General features: G+C 39.3%; 1 protein-coding gene across 1 annotated transcript in view; it reads left to right on the top strand.

Annotated features, from left to right (window-relative positions):
* LOC132402155 (dynamin-2-like) overlaps nt 1-17,746 on the top strand; it is a 246,922-nt gene that overhangs the window by 193,560 nt on the left and 35,616 nt on the right. The window contains exon 16 of the mRNA XM_059984821.1: nt 11,099-11,208. Coding sequence (XP_059840804.1) covers nt 11,099-11,208 — 110 coding nt within the window. The remainder of the gene's footprint in view (nt 1-11,098; nt 11,209-17,746) is intronic.

Raw genomic sequence — 17,746 nt, forward strand, 5'->3', positions numbered from 1 at the left:
CAGAAGGTGGTGGGTAAACTATCTTTCTTGGGTCTCAACACCTTTCTCTGTAATTGGATCTTTGGCTTCTTGACAGAAAGACCATGTTTGCAGCAGTGTTTAGCTTCATCACGCTGAGCACCAGCACCCCTCCCACCAGGGATGCATCCTCAGCCACTGCTGTTCGCATTGCTGACACGTGACTGCTAGATCCAATCCAACCAAATCATTGTTCGCGGATGACACAACAGTGGGTAGTTGGCCTCACGACAATGACAACGAGAGGGCATATAGTGAGGAAGTAGAGTGACTGATAGAATGGTGTAAGCACAACAACTTGAGACTTAATGTGGACAATACTGAAGAGATTACATCAGGAAGGTGTAGGCTGACCATTCCTCTTTGCAGATAATTGGCTCCTCTGTGTGCAGAGAGTTAGGAGCATCAAGTTTCTGAGTGTACACAACAGACAATATCACCTGGTCCCTCAACATCATCTCGTTAGTCATGAAAGCAGAGCCACATCTCCACTACCTAAGGAGATTAAGGATCTCAGATCACCCCTCTCTTCCCCTCCCTACGTATACATTCTAACCAATTTTTATAAGAGTACAATTGAGAGTCTCCTGACCAGCTGCATCACTGTCTGGTATGAGAAGTGTAAGGCATCTGACTGCAAGACCCGACAAAGGATTGTGAAGAATGCTGAAAGGATCATCAGGGTTACTGGGAGCAATGAGTATACAGGCCTTTAGCATTGTCAGTGATCCCTCCCATCCGTCCAGCAATCTCTTTGAGCCCCAACCATCAGGCAGGGGGTACCACAGCATTAGGCAAGGACTGTTAGCACGGGAAACAGCTTTTTCTCCCAGGCCATGAGAATTACTGAACTCCCTGCCGCCTCCCAGGCCTCAACATATATGATGTGCCAGTAATGTTGCACAGTTATACTGTTTACTTTTTAACTTGTGACATAAATGCACTTTGTTATTTGTTAATTTATTTTTTTGGTGATATTACTTGATGTGTGTGAATTATATGTAGTGTGCTGTGCACTTTGCTCTGGAGCAATATTCCCTCTAATTTGGAATGACCTCTGAATGCAAAAGTTTTGTGCTGTGTAATTTTTTTGCCCAGTGACAGCAACAGATACACACTGAATTTTTAAGTGGAAGTAAACGTGAAGCTGATTTAAGGATAATAAGCCCTTCCACTTTAACTGAACTAGCAGTTCTTTTGCGCTTCATACCCCTTGCTTCTTTGGAATTCAACAAAGTGAATCAGTAATTTCTTCAATAAAAACAGTATATAAGCCAGTTCTAAAATCTATAGACAAATCATCATAAACTCCACATTGTGTATGATTGTAAAACATACTTAATGTACCAATGTGGTAGTGGGTAACAATCTTTTGTGCAGTTTATGCACTAGTAGCAAAAGGTATGTGTGTGCGCACACGTGCACACCTTGGAGGGAACATTGATCCAGAGGAACATTGCTTCATTTGACAGCACATATACATTTATATGGTTGAAATGACAATAAACTTGAATTTGAGGCTTTAGGCATCTCTCTTTTATGAAAAGCTAAGCTGAACATTGTCTATTTTCAGTCTTTCATAATATTTACTTTTACTCATTTTTGGTTTATTGGTGTGATGCTCTTTTACATCCATGATGTTGAAAAAACTGAAAGCATTCCTCCTTAAAATGTTGTATTCCTCTTAAGGGAGCACAATGATAGTAATGAATTAAGGCAAGGAACTGCAGCAATTTGAAATAGTGACAATTTAGGAAGGGAAGAAAGAAATACCTGTATTCATATGCTGACTTTCACATTCATGATTGTACATTGCAAAATAACTTCAAGCCAGTGAAATACTGTATTTCCTAGGTTTTGTCACTGTTGCAAGGTCAGCACTATGCATTTGGAAGTTCATAGCAAGAATTCAGTCTGACATAATTTAGCTGTTGTTCAAAATAAAAGCTATTCCCCTTATCCTTGTTTAGGCTGGAAAGTGAAATTACAGCTTTAGCTGTGAAGCTATTGGAGCTCAGTAAAGGGGGCCATTTAATGCAGCTGATTTTCCTGGCCATGATCTCTTCACTTGTCACAGTATTTTTTGTCATACCTTACTATTCCAATTATCTACCATGTTTCCTATATTAGTATTGACTTAAAAATTTGATTTTACCTGCTCTAAAGAAGGTAAAATCAATTGTGAAATAGCAATATAGCATGAGTGATTTCCACTGGGATACCGTATATCTTCTGATGCATTACATGTTGCAACTAAGTGCGCTGTATTCTAAAAAATGTAGAGTTCATTCACTTTAATCTCAGCAAAGAACAGCAGTCATGCGCAGATTTACTGGGTCCAATTTCATACATGAACTACTGTAAATTACATGCCAGACTTTCTGAGCATTAAATACACACCTAATGATATTGTTATTCTTACAGTGCATGTATACATAGAACATAGATAACCTACAGCACATTACAGGCCCTACGGCTCACAATGTTGCGCCGACCACGTAACCTACTCTAGAAGCTGCCTAGAATTTCCCTAGTGCATAGCCGTCTCTTTTTCTAAGCTCCATGTACCAATCTAAGAGGCTCTTAAAAGACCCTATCCGTATCCGCTTCCACCACTGCAGCCGGCAGTGCATTCCACGCACCCACTACTGTCTGTGTCAAAAACTTACCCCTGGCATCTCCTCAGTACCTATTTACAAGCACCTTAAAACTATGCCCCCTTGTGTTAGCCATTTCAGCCCTGGGAAAAAGCCTCTGGATGTCCACATGATCATTGCCCCTCATCATCATATACACCTCTATCTGGTCACCTCTCATCCTCCGTCACTCCAAGGAGAAAAAGCCAAGTTCACTCAACCTATTCCCATAAGGTACACCCTCCAATCCAGGCAACATCCTTCTTAAATGATACTATTGAATGTGCCTCAACCATTTTCTCCAGCAACTTGCTCCAAATATTCACCATCCTTTGTGTGAAAAGTCACCTCCCAGGTCCCTTTAAAGTCTTTACCCTCTCACCCTAAATCTATGCCCCTAGTTTTGGTCTCCCCTAACCTTGGGAACAGACTGACTGCCCACCTTATTTGTACCTCTCATAATTCTAAATATTTTTATGAAGTCACATTTCAATTCTCCTATGTTCCAAGGAATAAAGACCTAATCTGACCAACCTCTTCCTATAACACAGGCCCTCTAGTCTCAGCAACATCCTTATAAAACTTCTCTCTGCTCTTTTCCAGTTTAACCACATATTTTTTGTAAAAAGGTGACTAAAATTGTACACAGTACATCCTGACTGATGAGGGCCAGCATTGTAAACACGTTTTTCACCACTCTGTCTACCTCTGATGCTGTTTTCAATCAACAATCCAGTAGTACTCTTAACTCCCTCTGTTCTATTGCACTCTAAAGCACCACATTCATTGTATAAGTCCTATGCTGGTTTGATTTTCCAAAATGTATCACTCACACTTATCTATATTGAAATCAATATGCCACTCAACGGCCCATTTCTTTAAGTGATTAAGATCCACTTGTAATCTTCAATAACCTTCGTCATTACTAAAAACTGCACTTAATTTTATGTCATCCACAAGCTTACTGATCAAGCCCTGTGCCTTCCAATCCAGATCACTTATAAAAATAGTAAATAACAAGGTTCCTAACACTGACCCCTGTGGCACACTGCTAGACACTGGCCTCCAATTACCACTACAACCTCTACTCCTACCTCCGAGCCAATTTAGAACCCACCTTACTAGCTCTCCTGGGAGTCCATGAGACTTAATCCTCCAGACCAGCCTATCATGTGGGACCTTGTCAAAGGCCTTGGTATGTCCAAATAGACCAGTGGTTCCTAAGTGAGACTTGTCTTGAAGTTCATTATCGTTGTTCAAAAGCAATGTGACACTTCAGTATTTGTCATATCATGACGAATCTGGACTGATGAAATCATGTTATTTTCAGCACTGGCCTATGCAGCATTGTTATTCACTACTATAATACAGTCTTAGTGCAATTCCCATACTCTAATCACTGTTCCTGTGAATTAAGGTCTAGTGTTCAATTCAGAATTTTCCCTTTTGAATGGTCTTGACTGCATTTTTCTAAACCATGGCCTAACCAAGCACCTTACGTAGCTTCAGGCAGCAAGTCAGGTTTTGCCTGAGCTATGAAGACGCCACTACTTTCCCCTTTATTGATCGCAGTGCTTGAGGTTGGACTTAAATGATCGACAATTGACTGTGGTCGTTAATTCATGATGAAGAAGGCAGAAGCAGGTCACATAAAAAAGAAGTGTACATAGTACAATGTGGAGTATCTGAAATATGGATTTATACCAGCACCAAGCAACCAACAGCAGCCAATGTATTTGTTGTAATGAATAAATTATTTTTCAAATGAGGCTATCAAACTCTGCAGGCTCCTTGAACATTTGAAGATAATTCACTCTGATAAATCAAACAAGAACTTGGCTTATTTTCAGTCACTTCACGAAAACCTTCAGAAACAGAAAACACTTCAAAAGATGTTCGTTAGCACCGCACATCAAAACAGTGATGGTTTGTGTGGTTCATTCAAAATTTCATTGTACATTGCTCAATCTGGAGAGCCCCAGACATTTGGAGAAGAACTGATTCTGTCAGCAATAAGAGAGGTTCTGAGTATAGTTTGACATAAGTCTCAATCCAAATAATTAAAGTGATTCCACTCAGTGAGAGCTCTGTTCAAAGACAAATCGATAAAATGTCTGAGAATGTGGAAGACACATTGTGCAACATACTCAGAACAATAGAATTTGCTCTGCAGTTAGATGAGTCAACCTTTTATTTTTACATATTTACCATTCAGTGTGTAATTTGCAGACAACAACTTGTTGCAAAAAACCTGTGATTGGCTGCAATAATCATAAAATACTGTTACAGAAACATAGAAAACCTACAGCACAATACAGGCCCTTTGGCCCACAATACTGTGCCGAACATGTACTTACTTTAGAAATTACCTAGGGTTACCCATAGCCCTATGTTTTTCTAAGGTTCATGTACCTATCCAAGAGTCTCTTAAAAAATCCTATTGTATCTGCCTCTACCACCGTTGCCAGCAGCCCATTCCACGCACTCACCATTCTCTACATAACAAAAATTACCCCTGACATCTTCTCTGTACCTGCTTCCAAATACCTTAAAACTGTGCCCTCTCGTGTTAGCCATTTCAGCCCTTGGAAAGAGCCTCTCGTCATCTTATGCACCTCTATCAGGTCACCTCTCATCCTCCATCGTTCCCAGGAAAAAAGGCTGAGTTCACTCAACCTATTCTCAAAAGGCATACTCCCCAATCCAGACAACATCCTTGCAAATCTCCTCTGCATCCTTCTATAGTTTCCACAGCCTTCCTGTAGTGAGGTGACCAGAACTGAGCACAGTACTCCAAGTGGGGCCTGACTAGGGTCCATATTCAGATTCAGATTCAGTTTATTGTCATTTAGAAACCACAAATGCAATGCAGTTAAAAAATGAGACAATGTTCCTCCAGAATGATATCACAAAAAGCATATGACAAAAAAGACTACACCAGCAAATCCACATAATGTTTGGCAATCCCCATTCCAGAGTCCAGAGAGGCTGCTCCATATTAATAACGTGCTACCGTCTTAGCGCGTTCCCCGGAAAGGAGCTCCAAATCCACCAGACAAAACAAGACCAAAAGCTAAAGTTACAAGACCTGCACAAAACCACATAGTTACAACAGTGCAAACAATAGCATAATTGATAAAAAAAAAACAGACCATGGGCACAGTAAAATAGTCCAAAGATGTTAAAGGACTATAAGTTCAAAAGAAATCACCACACAGTTTCCACAAGTCCCCAGGGTCCCGACAGACTCGCCATCCCACGCTGGCGGCAGAAGGGAATACCCCCGCTATGGACGTCCATGGCGCCGCCCGACTCAGCCTCGCAGACACAGCACACGTCGAAAGCGACCTGACTGCAGCGGACTCCGAGCCGACGACCATCCCCTCCAGCACAGCTTCTCCGAGCACCATCATCTGCTGAGCGTATTGAGACAGCCCCGCCAATGGCCATCGGCAACGCGACCCCGAGGACTGGGGGCCTGTTCTTCCCAGTAGAGTCCCGGACCTCACAGCAGCAGCAGCAACAAAGAAGGTCTTCCTGGAGATTTCCCGATGTTCTTCCGTGCTCCCACGACGACCGTTTTCAATTGATAATGATTGCGCACGGCACCCCACTTCACAAATAACAGATAATCAGCTCCGGAGTGGCCGCTGCAAGCTGCGTCGCGCCACCATTTTGGAAATCAATATAGCTGTAACATTACCTCTCGGCTCTTGAGCTCAATCCCACAGTTGATGAGGGCCAATACACTGTATACTTTCTTAACCACACAGTCAATCTGTGTTGTAGTTTTGAATGTCATATGTACTCAGACCCCAAGATCCCTCTGATGCTCCACACTGCCAATTAGTGCTATATTTTGCCATTATATTTGACCTACTAAAATTAACCACCTCACACTTATCTGGGTTGAACTTCATCTGCCATTTCTCAGCCCAGTTTTGCATCCTATCAATGTCCTTTAACAAAGCCATGCTGACTATTCCTAATCATATTATGCCCTTCCAAAGGTTCATAAATTCTGCCTCTTAAGATCTTATCCATCAACATGAAGTAAGACTCACTGGTCTATAATTTTCTGAGCTATCTCTACTCTCTTTCTCGAATAAGTGAACAACTTCTACAACCCCTACCCCCCAATCCTCTGGAACCTCTCCCATCCCCATTGATGATGCAAAGATTATTGCCAGAGGCTCAGCAATCTCCTCCGTCACCTCCCACAAAAGCTTGGGGTATATCTTGTCCAAACCCGGTGACTTATCCAACTTGATGCTTTCCAAAAGTTCCAGCACATCCTCTTTCCTGATGTCTATGCTCAATCTTTTCAGTCCATTGTAAGTGTTCCCTGGAATCGCCAAGGTCCTTTTTCATAGTGAATACTGAAGCGAAGTATTCATTAAGTATCTCCACTACCTCTTCTGGTTCCATACAGTGGTAAATAAAATCAAGTCCCCTGCACTCAATTCTCACCTAGTTTGGGAACTTTATATTGAGAATGATGAACAGTTTGGATGCTTGCTGTTACACACGAAAGTCAGATGACTCTCAAAAAGAAACAGCCTTATGTGCTGTTTCAAACTGATAAGATTCTTTGAAGAGTTGAACGCTTCATTCAGTAATCCATTCAAGAATATTAGGCATGACATTGCTTATTGGTCAGAACAAAGTTTAATGGAATCATCTTCAATTGCAAGGAAATAATGTGAATCTTATTAAAGTCGTATCAGTTGTCTCCACATTTCTGTCCAAGTTAACCCTATTTAAGTTCAACATTGGTGATCGTGACCTTTTCAAATTTCCGAGCCGCTGAGTTAAAAGAGAAAGAAAGAATACCAGATGATGATCTTCAAGTATACTGTGCCCACCTGGGTGAGCTGAATAAAGATTTCAGAATCCTCTCTCGATCCTAATTCCAGATTAGGTAATAAATCCATTCCTGAACACTTGTAATGAGGAATTAACAGGAAGGATGAAGGAAAAACTGATCTTGGTACAAAATACTTGAGCTGAAGCTCAGAAAATGATAAAGACCTTTGGTTTCAGAAGTAAACCTCTGAATGCTATTGTACACTTTGGAAAAATAACACCATGTTCTTTATTGCCTTTCGAAAATCATATTTGGTGGAGCACAGTTTTGGTGTAATCACCCAATTTCTTTCAAAACAATGAAACAGACCACAAATTACTAAACGTAGGAATCTGAGGCTTCTTCTGAGTGATATTCAACCTGATGTTAAGAAGCTGATACCACTGCACCAAGCCCATCCATCTCATCGAAAGGTTTAAAAGCAATGAAGTGAATAGTTGGGACTACGAATGTACACACTAAAACTGTCGATGAAAATTGTTTTTAACTGTAATTAAATAAAAAATATTTGTATCATTAAGTAGATTTGAAAAGTTTTTGCAATTATTTGCCACTGCTTTGAATTTGCAGTTCTTACTTTCTTTCATTGTGCATTGTAGATCAGAATTCTTCATAGTTTTATGTAATGACCAGAAAAGGAGAGGATGTGCTCTGAGAGCCAAAGGGCTAGTAACCCAAAAAAGTTTGGGAACCACTGAGTGCATTCCCTCTATGTGCTTGTTTTTTTTAATACATTTTTATTAGATCACTTTTCAGTCTTCTATGCTCTAAGGAATAAAGTCCTAGTCCATCCAGCCTTGTCCTATAACTCAGCCCCTCAAGTTCTAGTGGTATGTTTGTAAATGTTCTCTGCACTCTTTCTAGTTTAATAACACCTTTACTAAAGTAGGGCAATCAAAACTGGACACAATACTTCAAGTGTGGTCTGGACAACCATGTCATGTCATTACAACTTTTACACTCAGTACACTGACTTGTGAAGGCCAGCATTCCATGACTCTTATTCACCACCCTGTCTGCCTGTGACTCCACTTTCAGTGAACAATATTCTTGTACTCCAACGTTACTCTGTTCTACAAAACTCCCCAGAGTTCTGCCACTCACTGTGAATTTCCTACCTGGATTTGACTTTCCAAAATGTAACACTTTGCAATTATCCAGATTAAACTCCATTTGTCATTCCTTCATCCATGATGATTCACTTGTAATATTTGATAACCTTCTTCATTTTCTACCATTCTGCCTATTTTAGTATCAACTGCAAACTTACTAGTGTATATTTTATCATCTATATCATTGATATAGATGATAAACAACAATTGGAACAGCAATGACACTTGACGCACACCATTAGTCATTCCAGTCTGGGAAACAACCTTTTACCATCACCTACTGCCTTCAGCTAGCAAGCAGATTTTGATTCCAGTTAGACATATCTCGCTAGATAGCATGTGACCTAACCTTCCAGAGCAGCCTACCAAATAGAACCTCATTAAAGGCCTTACTTAAGTCCATATAAATCACATAGTCCATTTATTATCCTTCCCTCCTTACCTTTCTTTGTCATCTCATCAGTTGTTTAGAAACTTCACCAGTGGCTAAGAATGAAGCTAATACCTCCACAGGGGTCTCTCCAATTTCCTCCCCAACTCTCTCTCTCCCCCCCCCCCCAAACCCCACAATATCCAGGGATGCACTTGATCAGCTCCTGGGGATTTGTCCACCTTAATGTTCTGTAAGACTGTAAATGCCTCTTCTCCAGTATGCCTTGAAATATCTTTAAAACTTCAAGCAAGCCACCCCTTAAACTTCTAAATTTGATATAACACAGTTCTAATTTGTGTCAGTCTTCCACCCAATTTAATCTTTGGAGTATTTTTTCTGGTAAGTTTTGACTATTTTCCTTCTAAGACTAAATATTCTACCTAAAGTGTGGTGTCCAAAACTACTTACATTGCTCCAGACACAGAGGAGTCAGATCTTTGTGTAGCTCTTCCATGACTTTGTCTCATATTTTTACATATCTGCTATTTTTACCATTTTAGCACTTTGAAAGTACTCTTTCCTCCATATCTGCAAGGTGAATGACCTCACACTTTTATCTCTGATGTCTAAAACTAATTACATATTTTGATCCTGGGAAAAGATCTGTGATTATGTATATAAATAGATGCTGGCCATAAGTAATGATAACAGATTTAACCAAATATATCAACAAGTGTATGGTATTGTGCAAAGGCTTTAGGCACGTGTAAAAACGTTCTGTAAAGTGATACTTACAAAAATAATGAAATGAAAAGTTTCTAAATATACCCTTTGCCTTTAAAATTGCATCGATTCTCTTAGGTACTCTGTCATGCAGTTTTATAATAAAACTAGCAGGTTGTTTCAGGCATCTTGGAGAACGAATAAAGTTTGGACCAATCAGACACCCCCCGATGGTATTGCTTGATGGTTGAAAATTGGCTTGTACTTCTCAGCATTTAAGATTCCATTAATTCTGACCAGATCTCCAGATCCATTTACAGAAATGCAGCCCCAAACCTGCAGTGAACCTTCACCGTGTTTTACTGTTGGCTGCAGACACATCTCCGGCTCTTCGGTGAACAAACTGCTTCCTGTTTGAGGCAAAAATTTAAAATTTTGACATCAGTCCACAGCCATTGTTTCTGCCATTGTTCAGCATTCCAGTCCTTGTGTTTTTGTGTGTAGATGAGTCTCTTGACTTTGTTTCTAATTTGGAGGAATGGCAGTAACTCTTCCATGAATTCCACTTCTGACAAGACTTCTCCAGACTGTAGAGGGATGTACTTGGTTTCTTTGCATTCAAAACTGATAGGAGTGCTGGATACTTTTCAATTAAAAGGAACATCAGATTGATGTAACTCTCATCTGCTGCACACAGTTCTGATTGACCACTACAATACTGGTCCTCAACCTTGCCCATTTTTTTGTGTTTCTTCAGAAGACCTTGGACAGCACATCTTGAAACTCTTGTCTGCTGTGAAATTTCTACTTAGGAGAGACTTTTCTGATGAAGGACAACAATTTTGTGTCTTGTTGCTATGCTCACTCTTGCCATGGTGATTTGAAGGTTAAACTGTCACATCTACCGCACCATCACCTTTTAGTTTGGTTGTCCTCTGCCCAGTTTAATTCCTTCTACACCCATTTCTGTTTCAGTTCATCAGATTAGTGCATTCAACTCATTATGATATTGATCATGAGCATCCCGTTATCTTTGTTTAATTATGCTAGGGCTGTATACCTACCAAGTAATCAAGTTATTTAAAAAGTGGTCTGTTAGTTAATATAGTACTTTCTTTAACAAAATAGAAACATTTCTCTGTAACTTTTTTTTGGAAAATGAATGTTTGGAAATCTAAAATTTGCTCTTTTCTGCTGACACACTAATGTAGAAGACAGAAAACTAAACATCGAAATCAAAATTTATATAAACATTTAGTTTACTTAAGACTATTGCACAGAATTGTATTTTAAAGTGATAGTTGGTACTAATTCCTCTTAGTCAATACAATATGAACTAGTAATTCTAATTCTCAATTTTTGTTGGCAGGAAGATGAGAAAAAATATATGTTGCCTTTAGATAACCTGAAAATTCGAGATGTGGAGAAAAGCTTTATGTCCAGCAAAAATGCATTTTCACTTTTTAATACAGAACAAAGGTAAGAGTGCTAGAAAATAATTATTTATTTAATGTGTTTGGAACTGGAACTTTTTCTTTAACGGAAATATATTATGTTCTAATATTTCTGACTCCAACACTGTCTCACACACAAATTTTGTAAATTATTTATGTGGATGTGCTTAACTTTCATCTTATTGCATGCACTAGTTTCACAAAACAGCAATACTGTCTCTGTCTCACTGTGTATTAGAACATATAAGGTAATTAGCCCCTCAAACTTACACTACCATTCAATAAGATCGTGGCTAATCCTGGCCTCAACACTGCTTTTGTGATACTTTGAAATCTAAATATCTTTCTGTCTCTCCTTCTCAACTTTCTTGCGGCAGAGAATTCCAAAGAGCTACAATTCTCTCTGAGGGGAAGTTACTCCTGATCTCCTTCTTAGATGTAGATCCGTTTTTCTGGGGTTTAATGGTGTGAGAAGTTCTATTTATAAATATGTTAAAAACAAAAACAATGATCGACAACTGAGAAAATACATGCAGAAAGCTAACATTTACTATGACATTTGTCTCAATTCTACCAACATTGCTTTTGCTCTCTGATATCCTACTTCTGATATCCTCCCTATACTTTTCTCCAATCATCTTAAAATTAGGCCCCCTCATACTTTCCGTTTCTGCCCTGGGAAAATGTCTCTGGCTAACTATTCCATCTACAGTATGTCTCTTATCATGTTCACCTCTATCAAGTCACCTCTCATCCTCCTTTACTCCAAAGCCTAGCTTTATAAGACATGCTCTGTAATCTAGGCAGTATCTTCTCTGCTCAGGATTATGTTCTCCACAATATTAATTTGGAGAAGGTTGTGAAGCAACATTTGCAATAACATTTACACTTGAATTAACAGAAGCATTTACTTGTGCATCTGGATCCTCCAGAGCAATCCTAGAGCCTACCTCATTAGCCTTGTTTTTTTTTTACACAGTGTTTTTACACTTTTACACTTGATCTGAAAGTTAAACCAGCAGTTCAACAGCACAGAACACCAAAGCAGCAGGCAAGTCAGGAGCATTGGTAGAAGATAGATCGTGGAGATTTACATGTTTATATGGAAGCTGATAAAGCAAATTATTGGTTAACTTAAATGGAGAAAAGGAGAGTGTGGTGTGATTACGGTAATTCTTGAAAGAGATGAGGAGTGGGAGGAAAACAGAAAAGCAAATGCAGCACAGTCAAAAGGCTGATAATGCCTTCATACCTTTAGTTTTGGACCACTCCAGTGCTATTGGAAATGTGGAAATCTGGTGGGAAGATTGAAGCAGAAATTTTTTGTGGAGCTGTAAATGGACCTGGAATGAACTTGGCAGCATTACTTTGTGAGGACAGTGGGGTGGGAGGGAGGGGGGGAGTGGATTGACAGCAGTTATGGAAATGAGCAATGCATGCCAAAAGGGAGAAAATTACTTCTATTACCAGCTCCATAGAGGCCAGGAAGGGATGCTGGCTGGTTTCATTTTATGGAAATAAGAACCATGAGCAGAAGATAAACTGTATGGATGGTAGATCAGGAGAGTAAACAGAAAGAGAAAGGGATTCTGTGCGAGTATGAGAAAGAAACTAGGGTGGAGGTTTGGCAAAGTGCTAGAAATTGAGGAAAGTAATTAAACAAATCTTTCTGTCTTGGCAATAAAAGCATTTACATGTTTTATGTTGGTGAATTATGAAAGGTGGGGCCAAGAGTGAAAGATTTAAATGCAATCAGTATAAAGAGATCTTGGATAACACTGGAGTGATACCCCATGCTCAACGTTGGGAAGAACCTGATGTAATTTAGCCAGATCAGTTGAACCCCATGCCCATTTGTAACTCCTGCATTTAGTATATAGCAGTAATTATGTTTATTTTCATTAATATTTTCAAAATGAGCAAGACAAGGGGAAAACAGCACACTGTACAGAGGGGAGCAACTAATATTCTAAAAGTGAAAAATCTGCAAGTACCAGAAATTGGAGATGAAAACAGAAAGTGCTGCAAGTACTCAGCAGATCAGTGGCATTTAATCTTTTAATACTTTCTTGTTTCAGTGTTTCCTCCTGTGTTTTGTGAATGTTGATGATTCAAAATATAGGATTATAGATTCATGGACCATTGCGTCACAGAAGGAGGCCATTTAGTCTATTATCAGTAGCTTCCTCGTGAGGTCTGCACCATCTCAAAAGACAGTCATGAGCCAAATTTAATTCACACCACACCTCATACAGCACAGGTTAGAGTACTGGATTTAGCAAAAGCTATGTGACCAAACAGCGTCCTGTGGTAGTACCGAAGACATCTGCTCAGGCCAAGCTGTGCCTGTTCAAAGTTTAAAGCAAAGTAATTTTATTATCAAAGTATATATTTGTCATCATATACTGTACAACCCTGAGATTTGCTTTCTTGAGGGCATACACTGTAAATCCAAGGACCATAATAAAATCAACAGAAGACCGTACCCAAAAGGACAGTCAAGCAACCAACGTGCAAAAAACAAACTGTGAATACGAAAGAAAAAAAAATCATAATAATAAGTAAGTAATAAATATCGAAAACATGAGATGAAGTCCCTGAAAGTGAGTTCGTAATTTGTAGGAATAGTTCAGTGATGGGGTGAGTGAAGTTATCCCACTGGTTTAAGAGCCTGATGGTTGATGGGTAATAACTGTTCCTGAACCTGGTGATGTGAGTTCCGAGGCTCCTGTACCTTCTTCCTGATGGCAGTAGCGAGAAGAGAGAATGGCCTGATTGGTGGGATTCCTGAAGATGGATGCTGCTTTCCTGCAACAACGCTTCATGTAAATGCGCTCAGTGATAAGAGATCTGTAACCCTGATGGACTGGGCCAAATCCACTATTTTTGTAGGATTTTCTATTCAGGGACATTGGTGTTTCCATACCAGGCCGTGATGCATCCAGTTAATATATTCTCCGCCACACATCTATAGAAGTTAGTCAAAGTTTTAGATGTCATGCTGAATCTTTGCAAAATTCTAAGGAAATAGAGGTGCTTCTGTGTTTTCTTTGTAATTGCACTTACATGCTGGGCCTAGGAGGGGTCCTCTGAAATAATAACACTGAGGACTTTAAAATTGTTGAACCTCTCTACCTCTAATTTCCCTTCAATGAGGACCAGCTCACAGAGCTTTTTCCTCCTCCTGAACTCAATAATATGCTCCTTGGTCTTGCTGACACAGAGTGAGAGGTTATTGTTGTGCACCACTCAAGCAGATCTTCAATCGCTGATTTCGTCACCACCTTTGATTTGGCCAATGACAGGGTGTCGTCAGCAAACTTAAATATGGCATTTGAGCTGTGCTTACAATGCAGTTACAAAATCAGACCTACCAAAAATACAGAAAATTGCCCACTTATGTCCTGAATACAAGCACAAATTCAGGTTGACTAATTACTCCCCGACTTAACTACTCAGTCGCCAGCAAAGTGATCAACAGTGTTTTTAAACAGTGTTTACTCATTAAAAACCTGCTCACCGGGTGCTCAAGAGCCAGTTTCACCAGGAGCACCTGGTTCCAGACCTCATCGCAGTCTTGATCATTGCATCGATCAAAGAGCTGAATTGAAGAGGTGAGAGGAATTGCCCAGGAGTGGATCCTGTGCTACCCCACAAATGTTTTGAAGCCGTACAGGTCACAGTACTTTGCCAACAATACCTCTGTGACCCTCCTACAAGGCATAGTAAGCCACTAGCAGTGGATATTGTGGCCTTGTTCATGGTCTGCCCTGATGGGCACTTGACAGCTTATGATGACATGGTGTTTTTTACGGTTTCTAAATATATTTGATAACCAGAGATTAATTAATTAAAATCATGAATATACCATGAAATAGAGAGAAGTATAGCTAGAACCTATCTAAGTTTACCTTTCAAATGATGGTTGACAATCCTAATTAATTGATTAGGCAATACTAGATGTATCAGATTTGGCAGTCACTCAAGTTCATCAAATAATGGAATCTCCTGACTAATTAGTAAATTAAAGAACAGAGCAAGAATTTTCTGCGCATCTGATGTCCTGCAAAATTCCACCTTCCAGATTGCCATGCATGATTGTAGACTTCCAGGATTCACTGCCACGTTCACTGCAGCTAACTCCTTGGAACTGCCTGCTAGCTGTCAGTGCGTTCCAGCCCATTGTCTCTTTGGTCTTTTTGCCAAATTGTATCAATCATAAATTACATTGGCTAATGTTGCCTCATTCGGGCAGCCAGTCTGTCCTCCTACAATCTGTTTTTGTCATCCCTACTATCTATGATATTTTCAAATTTTGCGTCATCTGTGGTTTTGAAATTTTTCTGTGCATGGCCATAGCTATACGCTTAATATAAAGCTTGGTTCAACCTTTGGTTTGGCTTTAAACTGTTCTTAATTTGTGCACTTTATTTGTCAAATTACAATGTGTAATGGAAACAATCATTATTTTCTAAGAATAGCTCCAAATCACTTTTTTTGTTGCCCCTGAAGTAAATAATTATTTCCAAATTCTTTCGTTGAAATTGTAAATCCATTTGTTAAATGCAGCTCAGCTGCAGTGGTTCTGACTCATCGTGGCCAATAGATTAGGAGGTCTTAAACCTGAGAAATTCTGCAGATGCTGGAAATCCAGAGCACCACACACGAATTGATGGAGGAACTCAGCAAGTCCGGCAGCATCTATGGAAATGAATAAACAGTCAATGTTTCAGGCCAAGACCCCTCCTCAGGACTGGAAAGGAAGGGGGAAGATGCCAGAATGAAAAGATGGGGGGAGGGTAAGGAGGATAGCTAGAAGGTGAAAGGTGAAGCCAGGTGGGTAGGAAAGATAAATGGCTAGAGAGGAAGGAACCTGATAGCAGAGGAGAGTGGACCTTAGGAGAAAGAGAAAGGGAAGTAGGAGTGGATCCAGGAGGAGGTGATAGGCAGGTGAAAAGAGGTAGGAGGCTGAAGTGGGAATAGAAGAAGAAGGGAGAGGGAGGGACTTTTTTTTACCGCATGGAGAAATCGATATTTATGCCATTAGGTTGCAGGCTGCCCAGACGGTGTATTAAGGTATTGCTCCTCCACCCTAAGGATGCCCTTATCTTGGCACAAGAGGAGGTCCATTGACCAATATGCTGGAATGGGACTGGAAATCAAAATTAAAGGTTTGGCCACTGAAAAGTTCCATTTTTGGTGAATGGCGTGGTGATCAGTTAAGAAGAGAATACATCATACATCATTGTGCACCATGATGTATAAAACACCCACAAGTCACAAACTGTGAATGGAGTGTTCTAAACTGAAGGTACTCTTACTGAGCTATATTGTTCTATGTTCTAAGAAAGAGTAAGCTATCCACATCTTGCTGATTTTTCTGACCTTTCTATAACCTGGCCTCTACCCAAGGAAGGAGCCAAGACAGCTGGCAATATAGAGAAACTTTCAAATATAATAGTAATTAGACTTTAATTGACTTCAAGATGTGCCCATTTAATCAAGTTACCCACAGAAGAATATCTAAGAAGTAGCTTCAAATCCATAGTTTAACAGTTAAATTTCGTAACTGTGCTGTGGACTCTAGGCTATCCATGAGTAATATAACAAGAGTTCAAATCTGCTGTGCAAAAAGAAGTCCTGGTGACTATATTGAAAATGGAGAAGAGAACTTGCATCGCAGTGCATTTAATCTTAACACTGAAACTAATGAAAACAATATGTATGCATTTATGGTACTGAGGAATTCTTTGTTCTCTTGCCAAATATGTAAATTTGTAAATGTTTTTCATTTCTTAAATGGTTTTAATTTGGTAATTTTTCCATCAGTTATGGTCCTCTGAATTGTTTAAGTTAAATTTTGTAAATACAGAGGATAATTTATTTATCTAGAATTGCAATAGTTATTGATCTTTTTAAGAATAATATTTCTGGATATATTTTTCTTAAATTTGTCTTTATTTATTTATGTTTATACAGCAATTAGCTTTAAATTAAAATGGTTGGCATTTGCAATGAAAACCTTTTGCACTCTTGATTACTCTTGATTAATGTCACTTATGGACTGGAAATTTTAAGGCTAGGTGAAAACTTCCAAGATTATGTATCAAAATATGGGAGTATGTTTTTTAGATGTCATTAAGTCTGTTTCGTATTTTGTAACCATGATTAGATTTTACAAAGGCAAACTTATTTTATGGCTTTTCAAAAAATGAGAGGAACATTCTTGGCATGTAACATAATTCAACTGGTTTCAATCTTTGCGTTTCCTCTTCAAGCAGTGTAATTATTGACAGATTTCTATGGTGCTCACGTAAAATACCGGACAACATGTAGATGCCATAGTTACAGGAGAGGTTTTTGTTTGCACAGAAGATGTAGTAGCCATTTTGACGGTAGTTCTCTTGTAGTTTAAGCCATTTACCAAGCAGATTTTTGAGGTGAGGGGGTGCATGGAGCAGCACTTTGTAATGTTATTGAAGAAATAAATTATTTATTAGTAATTTCCAGTTAAACTTGAGAAAATCACTACCATATACTTATTGGGGCAAATGGTTTATTTC

This window comes from Hypanus sabinus, chromosome 11 (assembly GCF_030144855.1).
Source record: "Hypanus sabinus isolate sHypSab1 chromosome 11, sHypSab1.hap1, whole genome shotgun sequence".
NCBI classification, from domain to species: domain Eukaryota; kingdom Metazoa; phylum Chordata; class Chondrichthyes; order Myliobatiformes; family Dasyatidae; genus Hypanus; species Hypanus sabinus.